This window comes from Pristiophorus japonicus, chromosome 6 (genome assembly GCF_044704955.1).
Source record: "Pristiophorus japonicus isolate sPriJap1 chromosome 6, sPriJap1.hap1, whole genome shotgun sequence".
Taxonomy (NCBI): Eukaryota; Metazoa; Chordata; class Chondrichthyes; family Pristiophoridae; genus Pristiophorus; species Pristiophorus japonicus.
In genome coordinates this window covers 244059909-244072854 of record NC_091982.1, presented here as the reverse complement: position 1 = coordinate 244072854, position 12946 = coordinate 244059909, and the positions used below count along the sequence as shown (strand labels likewise).

The 12946-nt window shown below is 48.5% G+C and overlaps 2 protein-coding genes across 3 annotated transcripts in view; one reads left to right on the top strand and one right to left on the bottom strand.

The window, feature by feature from the left end:
• LOC139266282 (uncharacterized) overlaps window positions 1-6263 on the bottom strand; it is a 97340-nt gene extending 91077 nt beyond the window's left edge. Inside the window, exons 1-2 of the mRNA XM_070884109.1 lie at window positions 6209-6263; window positions 3331-3524 (exon numbers count right to left, since the gene is read on the bottom strand). Coding sequence (XP_070740210.1) covers window positions 3331-3524; window positions 6209-6263 — 249 coding nt within the window. The remainder of the gene's footprint in view (window positions 1-3330; window positions 3525-6208) is intronic.
• LOC139266017 (phospholipase D1-like) overlaps window positions 1-12946 on the top strand; it is a 291725-nt gene that overhangs the window by 65822 nt on the left and 212957 nt on the right. The gene's annotated exons all lie outside the window — the stretch shown is intronic.

Sequence of the window (12946 nt, the reverse complement as noted above, 5' to 3'; positions counted from 1 at the left end):
TGGGCCTTACGCTAAACATCCGTAAGACAAAGGTCCTCCACCAGCCTGTCTTCACCGCACAGCACTGCCCCCCAGTCATCAAGATCCACAGCGCGGCCCTAGACACCGTGGACCACTTCCCATATCTCGGGAGTCTCCTATCAACAAGAGCAGGCATCGATGACGAGATCCAACACCGCCTCCAGTCCGCCAGTGCAGCCTTCGGCCACCTAAGGAAAAGAATGTTTGAAGACCAGGCCCTCAAAACTGCCACCAAGCTCATGGTCTACAGGGCTGTAGTACTACCCGCCCTCCTGAATGGCTCAGAGACATGGACCATGTACAGCAGACACCTCAAGTTGCTGGAGAAATATTACCAACTATGCCTCTGCAAATTCCTACAAATCTCCTGGGAGGACAGATGCACCAACATCAGCGTCCTCGTCCAGGCTAACATCCCCAGTATTGAAGCACTGATCACACTTGATCAGCTCCGCTGGGCAGGCCACACTGTTCGCATGCCAGACCCGAGACTCCCAACCAAGTGCTCTACTTGGAGCTCCTTCACGGCAAACGAGCCAACGGTGGGCAGCGGAAACATTACAAGGACACCCTCAAAGCCTCCCTGATAAAGTGCGACATCCCCACTGACACCTGGGGGTCCCTGGCCCAAGACCGCCCGAGGTGGAGGAAGAGCATCCGAGAGGGCGCTGAGCACCTCGAGTCTCAACGCCGAGAGCGTGCAGAAATCAAGCGCAGGCAGCGGAAAGAGCGTGCGGCAAAACAGTCCCACCCACCCTTTCCCTCAATGACTATCTGTCCCACCTGTGACAGGGACTGTGGCTCACGTATTGGACTATTCAGCCACCAAAGAACTCACTTCAGGAGTGGAAGCAAGTTTTCCTCGATTCCGAGGGACTGTCTATGATGATGATGATGTTATTATTATTATTGTCACTGTTGTAACTGTTCTCAAATTAAAAGTTTCTTGTAAGTTATGTAAATTTACAAGTTTAAAAGTTTGTAAGTGATCTTAAAGTTTTAAAGTGATCTTAACTGAAAACTTTAAAGTTTGATCCAAGAATATTTTTATTAAAGTTAAGTTAAGTACAAGCAAGTGTTTGTTAAACTTTTGAATAAAATATATTTTAAATTATAATTAAATCATTTCTATTATTTGTTCCATTATGAACACAACTTTTTGAACTAAAGAAGAATCATTGCCATTATTTGTTCCATTAACACAACGCAACATTACGGAACAGATCCAAACAGTAAACATGGTCCATGTGGAATAGTTGCCGCTGAGCCTTCAGGCAGCAAAGCGTTCACGGATGAGCTGCTGGCGCAAGGCTCGAGCAATCGTTAAAGGGGCACGACGGCCCGCCCTCCTCCGCCGTCATGCTCCGGGTTCAGGTAGTTGCACAGCTTCCTCATCCTCGTCATCTGCATCTTCCTCCTCATCATCAGCCACTCTCACAGTAGGTGGGTCTTCTACTACCATCTGCTGCTGCTTCATGATGGCTAAGTTATGCAGCATGCAGCAGACAACAGTGAACTGACCGACAATCTCAGGGGAGTATTGCAAGTAGCCTCCGGAATGGTCCAGGCATCAGAAACGCTGTTTCAGTATGCCAATGGTCCTCTCAATTATGCTGCACGTCGCAATGTGTGACATGTTTTATTCCCTATCAGCATAGGGGCGTCATTAGCCAGGTGGCGAGACCGTACGCTTTGACTCCCAGTAGCCAGCTCTGCCCTTCTGGCTGCTGTGGCCCCTCTTTGGCTGTGACTGTGCCAGCGAGCCATTTGGGACCATGTCCATAATTGAGCACAAACACAGGATCATTGATCCCAATATTGCGTGACAAGTTTGTGTGGTCATGGTACACACTCTGTTGATGCCGCTTGTCCTCCATGTGATCATGTAGATCAGGGTGGACCAGAGAGAGCCTTGTTTTAAGTGCCTTTTTCATGAGCAGCTCGGCTGGGGGAATCCCTATGAGTGAATGGGGTCTGGTGCGGTAGCTGAGCAGTACTCGGGACGACCAGTCTGCAGGAAGTCTTCTGACACGCGTTTCAAGCTTTGCTTGATGGTCTGGACTGTCCTTTCTGCCTGGCCATTGGATGCGGGCTTGAACGGCGCAGATGTGACATGTTTGATACTGTTGTGGGTCATGAACTCATTGAATTCGGTACTTGTGAAGCACGGTCTATTGTCACTGACTAGGACATCAGGCAGGCTGTGTGTGGCAAACATAAATCTTAGACTTTCAACGGTGGCCTTGGATGTGCTTCCAGACATTATTACACATTCAATCCACTTTGAGTAAGCATCCACGACAACCAAAAACATTTTGCCTAGGAATGGGCCTGCATAGTCTACATCTTGACCACGGTTTGGATGGCCAGGACCATAAACTTAGCGGTGCCTCTCTGGGTGCATTGTTCAACTGAGAGCAAGCGTTGCATTGGCGTACACATGACTCTAAATCTGAGTCAATACCTGGCCACCACACATGGGATCTGGCTATGGCTTTCATCATCACGATGCCTGGGTGGGTGCTGTGTGGTTCCCCAATAAATGTGTCTCTGCCTTTCTTGGGCAAGACTACATGATTGCCCCACAAGAGACAGTCCGCCTGCAGGGACAGCTCATCTTTGCATCTGTGGAATGGCTTAATCACTTCCTGCAGCTCCACTGGGACACTGGACCAGCTCCCATGGAGGGCACAGTTTTTTTACCAGGGACAGGAAAGGATCTTGACTATTCCAGGTCCTGATCTGGCGGGCCGTAACGGGGGATTTCTCATTCTCAAATGCCTCCATGACCATAAGCAAGTCCGCTGGCTGTGCCATTTCCACCCCTGTGGTGGGAAATGGTAGCCGACTGAGAGCATCTGCGCAGTTCTTTGTGCCCGGTCTGTGGCGGATTACATAGTTGTATGCCGACAGCGTGAGCGCCCATCTTTGGATGCGGGCAGAGGCATTGGTATTGATCCCTATGCTCTCCATGAATAGCGATATGAGCGGCTTGTGGTCTGTTTCAAGCTCAAACTTGAGGCCAAACAAGTACTGGTGCATTTTTTTTACCCCGTAATCGCACGCCAGAGCCTCTTTTTCAACTATGCTGTAGGCCCTTTCGGCCTTGGACAAACACCTGGATGCATACACATCTGGATGCAAAATTCCCGATTCATTAGCCTTTTGTAACACACACCCGACCCAGTATGACGACACATCGCAAGCTAACACTAGTCGTTTACGTGGGTTATACAGGACAAGCAGTTTGTTAGAACACAGTAAATTTCTGGCTTTCTTAAAGGCAGCCTCTTGTGAATTCCCCCATACCCAGTCATCTCCCTTGCACAGTAACGCATGCAGGGGTTCCAGCAGGGTGCTTAACCCAGGTAGGAAATAACCAAAGTAGTTAAGGAGTTCCAGAAACGACCGAAGCTCCGTCACGTTCCATGGTCGTGGCGTGGTCTTGATGGCTTCCGTCTTGGCGTCGGTGGGTCTGATGCCGTCTGCTGCGATCCTCCTTCCTAAGAATTCAACGTCCTGTGCCAGGAAAACACACTTCCAGCTTTTCAACCTGAGCCCCATGTGATCCAACTGACTAAGAACCTCCTCCAGGTTCTTCAAGTGCTCCGTGGTGTCCCGACCTGTAACCAATATAGAAACATAGAAACATAGAAAATAAATGCAGCAGTAGGTCACTCAGCCCTTCGAGCCTGCACCACTATTCAATAAGGTCATGGCTGATCATTCACCTCAGTGCCCCTTTCCTGCTTTCTCTCCATACCCATTTGATCCCTTTAGCCGTAAGGGCCATATCTAACTCCCTCTTGAATATATCCAATGAAATGGCCTCAACAACTCTATGCGGCAGAGAATTCAACAGGTTAACAACTCTCTGAGTGAAGAAGTTTCTCCTCATCTCAGTCCTAAATGGCTTACCCTGATCCTTAGACTGTGTCCCCTGGTTGTGGAACTCCCCAACATCGGGAACATTCTTCCTGCATTTAACCTGTCCAGTCCCGTCAAAATTTTATATGTTTCTATGAGATCCCCTCTCAGCCTTCTAAACTCCAGTGAATACAGGCCCAGTCGATCCAGTCTCTCCTCATATGTCAGTCCTGCCATCCCGCGAATCAGTCTGGTGAACCTTCGCTGTACTCCCTCAATAGCAAGAACATCCTTCCTCAGATTAGGAGACCATAACTGAACACAATATTCCAGGTGAGGCCTCACCAAGGCCCTGTACAACTGCAGTAAGACCTCACTGCTCCTATACTCAAATCCCCTAGCTATGAAAGCCAACATACCATTTGTCTTCTTCACCGCCTGCTGTACCTGCATGCCAACCTTCAATGACCGATGTACCATGACACCCAGGTCTCGTTGCACATCTTCTTTTCCTAATCTGCCGCCATTCAGATAATATTCTGCCTTCGTGTTTTTGCCACCAAAGTGGATAACCTCACATTTATCCACATTATACTGCATCTGCCATGCATTTGCCCACTCACCTAACCAGTCCAACGTCACCCTGCAGTCACTTAGCATCCCCCTCACAGCTCACACCGCCACCCAGCTTAGTGTCATCTGCAAACTTGGAGATAGTACACTCAATTCCTTCATCTAAATCATTAATGTATATTGTAAATAGCTGGGGTCCCAGCACTGAGCCCTGCGGCACCTCACTAGTCACTGCCTGCCATTCTGAAAAGGAGCTGTTTATCCCGACTCTCTGCTTCCTGTCTGCCAACCAGTTCTCTATCCACGTCAGTACATTACCCCCAATACCATGTGCTTTAATTTTGCACGCCAATCTCTTGTGTGGGACCTTGTCAAAAGCCTTTTGAAAGTCCAAATACACCACATCCACAGGTTCTCCCTTGTCCAATCTACGAGTTACGTCCTGAAAAAATTCCAGAAGATTTGTCAAGCATGATTTCCCTTTCATAAATCCATGCTGACTTGGACCGATCCTGTCACTGCTTTCCAAATGTGCTGCAATTTCATCTTTAATAATTGATCCCAACATTTTCCCCACTACTGGTGTCAGGCTAACTGGTCTATAATTACCCCCTTTCTCTCTCCCTCCCTTTTTAAAAAGCGGTGTTACATTAGCAACCCTCCAGACCATAGGAACTGATCCAGAGTCAATAGGATGTTGGAAAATGATCACCAATGCATCCACTATTTCTAGGGCCACTTCCTTAAGTACTCTGGGATGCAGACTATCAGGCCCCGGGGATTTATCGGCCTTCAATCCCGTCAATTTCCCTAACACAATTTCCCGCCAATAAGGATTTCCTTCAGTTCCTTCTTCTCACTAGACCCTCGGTCCTCTAGTATTTCCGGAAGGTTATTTGTGTCTTCTTTCGTGAAGACAGAACCAAAGTATTTGTTCAACTGGTCTGCCATTTCTTTGTTCCCCATTATAAATTCACCTGAATCTGACTGCAAGGGACCTATGTTTGTCTTCACTAATCTTTTTTTCTTCGCATATCTGTAGAAGCTTTTGCAGTCAGTTTTTATGTTCCCGGCAAGCTTCCTTTCATACTCTATTTTCCCCCATCTAATTAATCCTTTGTTCTCCTCTGCTGAATTCTAAATTTCTCCCAGTCCTCAGGTTTGCTGCTTTTTCTGGCCAATTTATATACCTCTTCCTTGGATTTAACACTATCCTTAATTTCCCTTGTTAGCCACGGTTGAGCCACCTTCCCCGTTTTATTTTTACTCCAGACAGGGATGTACAATTGTTGAAGTTCATCCATGTGATCTTTAAATGTTTTCCATTGCCTATCCACCATCAACCCTTTAAGTATCATTTGCCAGTCTATTCTAGCCAATTCACGTCTCATACCATCGAAATTACCTTTCCTTAAGTTCAGGACCCTAGTCTCTGAATTAACTGTGCCACTCTCCATCTTAATAAAGAATTCTACCATATTATGGTCACTCTTCCCCAAGGGGCCTCGTACAACAAGATTGTGAATTAGTCCTTTCTCATTACACATCACCCAGTCTAGGATGGCCAGCCCTCTAGTTGGTTTCTTGACATGCTCGTCTAGAAAACCATCCCTAATACACTCCAGGAAATCCTCCTCCTGCAAGACCACTGTACAAGGAACCGACTTTAGCAGGCTTTCCATGTTCCGCTGGAAGATCGCTGCAGCCGACTGAATCCCGAAAGGGCACTGGTTGTAAATAAACAGACCTTTGTGCGTGTTGATGCAGGTGAGGCCTTTCGAAAACTCCCCCAGCTCCTGCATTATGTGGGGCGAGGTTAGGTCCAGCTTGGTGAACGTCTTCCCCCTAGCCAGGATCGCAAATAGATCATCTGCCTTGGGTAGCAGGTACTGGTCCTGCAGCGAAAAATGGTCATTACTTTATAGTCCGCGCAAATTCTAACTGTACCGTCCTCCTTGAGTACCGGAACAATCAGTCTGGCCCAGTCGTTGAACTCCACCGGCGCGATGATGCCTTCACGTTGCAGCCTGCCTAGCTCGATTTCCACTTTTTCGCGCATCATGTACGGTACCGCCTGAGCCTTGTGGTGGATGGGTCGCGTACCGGGAACCAAATGGATCTGCACTTTCGCCCCCGAGAAACTTCCAATGCCTGGCTCGATAATGATGGGAACTTGCTTAGAACCTGGGTATATGCGGTGTTGTCAACTGACGAGAGCGCTCGGATGTCGTCCCAGTTCCAGCGGATTTTCCCAGCCAGCTTCTGCCAAATAATGTGGGATCATCCCCTGGCATAATCCACAGTGGGAGTTTGTGTATTGCTCCATCATAGGAGACTTTGACTTCAGCATTGCCAATTACTGGGATTAGTGCCTTTGTTTAAGCCCTTAGCTTCCTGTGAATGAGGCTGAGCTTGAGCCTGTGTGCCTACTTCCCCCACAGCCTGTCGAAGGCCGTTTTACTCATTATGGGCTGTCTTGCCCCTGTGTCCAGCTCCATAGACACTGAAATACCGGTCAGTTCAACTTTCAACATTATTGGTGGGCATTTCGTCGTGAATGTGTGTACCCCGTACACTTCTGCCTCCTCCGTACGAGTTTCCAATTCCGTCTGATCCACTGTGGACCGATCTTCCTCTGCAACGTGGTGGTTTGCAGCTCGCCTGCACATTCATTGCAGGTGTCCCATTGTTCTGCAGCCATTGCATGCATAGTGCTTAAAGCAGCATTGATGGGGCCGATGATCACCCCCGCAGCGCCAACAGGTTTGTTAACTGCCCCGCATTAACAGATGATGGCGGACTCTGGGTCAATTGAGGTCGAGCCACAGCATCAGGCGTGTACATTCTGCCCTGTACATTTCTGCTCAAAACCGACGTTACTTTATGCACAGTACTGGCTGAAACTTCTTTGTTCTGCGAAATCTGCTTGGTGTTGTCGCTGGTGGACATAAATGCTTGGCCTATCGTTATGGCTTTACTCAGATTCGGAGTTTCTACAGTCAACAGTTTGCAAAGGATTGTCTCATGTCCGATGCCCAGTACAAAAAAGTCTCTGAGCATTTGTTCTAGGAATCCCTCAAACTCACAATGTCCTGCAAGGCGCCTTAGTTCGGTGACGTAACTCGCCACTTCCTGGCCCTCCGATCGTTAACACATGTAGAATCGATATCTCGCCATCAAAACACTTTTCTTAGGATTTAGGTGCTCCTGGACCAGCGTACACAATTCTTCGTAGGATTTCTCTGTTGGTTTAGCCGGGGCCAGGAGATTCTTCATGAGGCCATAGGTTGTGGCCCCACAGAGAGTTAGGAGGATCTCCCTTCGTTTGGTCGCATTCTCGTCCGCTTCTAGCTTGTTGGCTACGAAGTATTGGTCGAGTCTCTCCACAAAGGTCTCCCAATCGTCCCCCTCCAAGAATTTCTCCAGGATGCTGACTGTTCTTTGCATTTTCACGCAGTTCGTTACCCCGTCGCCAATTGTTATACTCATAATAAATGGTCAGACTGAGTACTGTGTGTAATGAGCAAGTGTGACCTTAGCTCCTTTATTGTATTTCCAGAGTGCAGGGACCTCGTGAGTGGCCTGCTTATATACTGTACTCCCAAGCGATGCTGGGATCCCTTGGGACTCCAACAGGTAGGCCCTCTGTTGGACAGGTGTGATGCAGGTTACAAGGTTACAAGGGGTTAAATACATAACACAATCCATTTTGAATAAGCTTCCACAACAACCAAGAAAATTTTACCTAGAAATGGGCCTGCATAGTCAACGTGGATCCTAGACCACGGTTTGGGGGGCCACGATCACAAACTTAGCGGTGCCTCTCTGGGTGCATTGTTCAGTTGAAAGCAAGTGTTGCACTGACGCACGCATGACTCTAATTCTGAGTTGATGCCGGGCCAGCACACATGGGATCTGGCTTTGGCTTTCATCATTACAATGCCTGGGTGGGTGCTGTGTAGGTCACGTATGAACGTTTCTCTGCCTTTCTTGGGCAAGACCTCGCGATTACCCCACAAAAGACAGTCCGCCTGTAAGGACATTTTGTCTTTGCACCTGTGCAACGGCTTAATCTCTTCCTGCATCTCCGCTGGGACTCTGGACCAGCTCCCATGGAGGACACAGTTTTTTTACCAGGGACAGTAAAGGATCCTGGCTGGTCCAGGTCCTGATCTGGCGGGCCATAATGGGTGACTCTTCATTTTCAAATGCCTCCATCACCATGAGCAAGTCTGCAGGCTGTGCCATTTCCACCCCGGTGGTGGGCAATGGTACCCGACTGAGAGCATCAGCGCAGTTCTCTGTGCCCGGTCTGTGGCGGATTACATAGTTGTATGCCGACAGCATGAGCGCCCATCTTTGGATGCGGGCAGAGGCATTGCTGTTAATCCCTTTGCTCTCTGAGAACAACGATATGAGCGGCTTGTGGTCAGTTTCAAGCTCAAACTTGAGGCCAAACAAATACTGGTGCATTTTTTTCACCGCGTAAATGCATGCCAGAACTTCTTTTTCAATCACGCTGTAGGCCCTTTTGGCCTTGGACAGACTCCTGGATACATAAGCAACTGGTTGCAAAATCCCCGATTCGTTAGCCTGTTGTAACACCCACCCGGCCCCGTATAATGACGCATCGCAAGCTAGCACTAATTGTTTATATGGGTTATATAGAACAAGCAGTTTGTTTGAATATAACAAATTTCTGGCTTTCTTAAAGGCAGCCTCTTGTGAATTCCCCCATACCCAGTCGTCTCCCTTGCGCAGTAGTGCATGTAACAAAGTTCTAGTAAGGTGCTTAACCCGGGTAGGAAATTACCAAAATAGTTGAGGAGTCCCAGGAACGATCACAGCTCCATCACATTCTGTGGTCTCGGCGCGTTCTTGATGGCTTCCGTCTTGGTGTCAGTGGGTCTGATGCCATCTGCTGCGATTCTTCTTCCCAAGAACTCGACCTCTGGCACCAGGAAAACACATTTTGAGTGTTTCAACCTGAGTCCCACGCGATCTAGCCGACTTAGAACTTCTTCCAGATTTTTCAAGTGTTCGATGCTGTCCCGACCTGTGACCAGTATGTCGTCCTGGAAAACCACGGTGTGTGGAACTGACTTTAGTTGGCTCTCCATGTTCCATTGAAAAATTGCTGCAGCCGACCGAATCCCGAAAGGGCATCTGTTATAGATGAACAGACCTTTGTGCGTGTTGATGCAGGTGAGGCTTTTCGAAGATTCCTCCAGCTCCTGTGTCATGTAGGCCGAGGTCAGGTCTAATTTGGTGAATGTCTTTCCTCCTGTCAGGGTCGCAAATAGGTCGTCTGCCTTGGGTAGCGGGTACTGATCCCGTCATGTATTCAACCAGCATTGTAACCCATGTATAATCTGACCTAAGTTGTACACTGTGAGAACAATGACCACTAGGTGGTGAACTTGTGGGAGACACTCCTAACCTGGACCTTCAGATATAAAAGGGGAAGCTCCACCCACTTCCATCACTTGAGTGCTAAGGAATAAAGGACAGGTCACAGACTGACCTGGCCTCGTGTGCATTTATACTGTATAGTAAGGACGTATCAGGTCCTGTAGCGAAAAACGGTTAATCGTTACTTTATAGTCCCCACAAATTCTGACTGTGCCATCACCTTTGAGTACCGGGACAATCGGACTGGCCCACTCGTTGAATTCCACCGACGCAATGATGCCTTCTTGCTGCAGCGTGTCCAGCTCAATTTCTACTTTCTCGCGCATCATGTACGGTACCGCCCGTGCCTTGTGGTGGATGGGTCATGTACCGGGAACCAAGTGGATCTGCACTTTCGCCCCTGAGAAACTTCCAATGCTTGGCTCGAACAACGATGGAAATCTGCTCAGAACCCGGGCACATGAGGCGTCGCCGACGGACGAAAGTGCTCGGATGTCATCCCGGTTCTAGCGGATTTTTCCCAAGCCAACTTCTGCCGAACAGTGTGGGGCCATCCCCTGGCATGGTCCATAGTGGGAATTCGTGCACTGCTCCAAAGTAGGAGACTTTAACTTCTGCGCTGCCAGTTACAGGGATCAGTTCTTTGGTGTAAGTCCTTAGCTTGATATGAATGGGGCTGAGCTTGGGCCTATGTGCCTTGTTGCACCACAGGCTGTTGAAGGCCTTTTTGTTCATTATGGACTGATTCGCACCCATGTCCAATTCCATGGATACTGGTATTCCGTTCAGTTTTTAACATTATTGGTGGACATTTCGTGGTGAAGTTGTGTACCCCGTACATTTCTGCCTCTTCGGTTCGAGTCTCTAGTTCAGCCTGATCCACCATGGATCGATCTTCCTCTGCAACATGGTGGTTGCAGGGTTTGCAGCTTGCCTGCACATTCGCTGGAGGTGTCCCTTTGTTCTGCAGCCGTTGCACGCATAGAGCTTGAAGCGGCATTAATGGGCCCGATGATCAGCTCCACTACACCAACAAGGTGTTAATTGCCTCGCATTAACGATTGATGGTGGACTCTGGGTCATCTGAGGTCGTGCAGCAGCTGATGTGTACGTTCTGCCATGCATATTCCTGCTAAAAAAAAAAACGACGTTACTTTCTGCACTGGCCGAAACCTCTTTTTGCTGCGAAATTTGTTTGGTGTTATTGCTGGTGGACATAAATGCTTGGGCTATTGTTATGGCTTTGCTCAGATTCTGTGTTTCAACAGTCAATAGTTTGCAAAGGATTACCTCATGGCAAATGCCAAGCACAAAAAAGTCTTTCAGCACTTGTTCAAGGAATCCATCAAATTCGCAATGTCCTGCAAGGCGTCTTAGTTCGGCGACATAGTTCACCACTTCCTGGCCCTCTGACCGTTGACACCTATAGAACCGATACCTCACCATCAAAACGCTTTCCTGAGGATTTAGGTGCTCCCGGAGTAGCGTACACAATTCTTCATAGGATTTGACAGAGCTGGAAGATTCTTCATGAGGCCACACATTGTTGTCCCACAGACGGTAAGGAGGATCGCCCTTCGTTTGACAGCATTCTCGTCCCCTTCCAGCTCATTGGCCACGAAGTATTGGTTGAGTCTCTCCACGAAGGCCTCCCAATCATCTCCGTCTGAGAACTTCCCCAGGATACCAACTGTTCTTTGCATTTTCACGCGGTTGTTCTTTATCTCATCGCCAATTGTTACGCTCATAACAAAGGATGAAACTGAGTACTGTAAGCAATGAGTAACTGTGACCTTAGCTCCTTTAATTAGACTCCAGAGTGCAGGTACCGTGTGGGGAGCCTACTTATATACATTGCTCCCAAGGGATGCTGGGATCCCTTGGGACACCAACAGATAGGCCGTCTGGTGATGGTGTGATACAGGCTGCCAAAGGTTAAATACATAACAGAAACAATCTCCAGTAACCACCCAGTCAATCCCCCTTAGAATCTTGAGTGTTTCTTGCGCTGTTTTATTTTGCGAAACATGTGTGAGTTGTTACTGCTGCTTTCCACATTCCGGCACATTCTTTGCACCACAATGTGGGCGAAGCAGTGACAATCCCCCATCTGTCCTGAGCTTCAACCAGAGTTAGAGGACCGCAGCGGGCAGAATACAGGGTTGGAGTACAACCACTCACTGCACACTGACATGCTCCAATCCTTCTACTCGCGATGTGGTTCCTGTAAATTATTATTTATTTGCAAGTGTTGCATGGAGTTTGTTATTAGCATACTGGCTGGAGAGAAGTTTAAAAAAAATGTTTCCTGTTTAATTTGCAAATTTTACTGATTCTGAATGCGAAGGAATGGAGCAGTTTACATTTCAAGCGCGGGGGACCGAAATTCAGTTGTTTCGCGTCAGTGTCAGAGAGAGACGGTAAAGGGGTCGCTGAATACCTTGTGCTGTGACAGCCTGCCGCCAACCTCACTGGTGGGCTAGCGGCGGCACTGTCATTTAACGCTGCGCACTCTGGCCCCGCCCACTTGCTGATGTCACCGAGTGTGCACCGCCCCGTTAGTGAAATTGACTGTTTCCGCCGGGCGCCTCTCCCGACAGGGGGAAGAAGACGGGGCAAAGAGGATCCTGGGGCGATAGCTCAGGGAGTGAAGGGGTAAGCGTTGAGAGTCACATTTTTAACAATTTCTTTCCTCTCTTACCTGGGGAAGGCTGCCGGCAGCCTCCTTCCATTCTTTTGCCAGTTTCACATGGGCTATCTCACCTGCTGTTTAGGCGCCGGGATTCCGGTATCCGAGGCCCACAACTTGAGAAGCGCTCCCGCGGTCCCACCCCGCGATGAACCTTGAGTGCCCGAAGAGGATTGTGCAACGCTTCACTTAGCGCTCCACTCTCCTCTTGGGGCGATACAGCTGAATATTGCACTTTGAGGCAGTAGACATCGCCCCGTGCTCAAAGCAGACGATAACGAATTTATAGCCCCCAGTGTTAGCATCAAAGCACCGCCAGGACAGATGCAGCACAGATTAGATGCAGAGTAAATATAGAAAACATAGAAAATAAGTGCAGGAGTA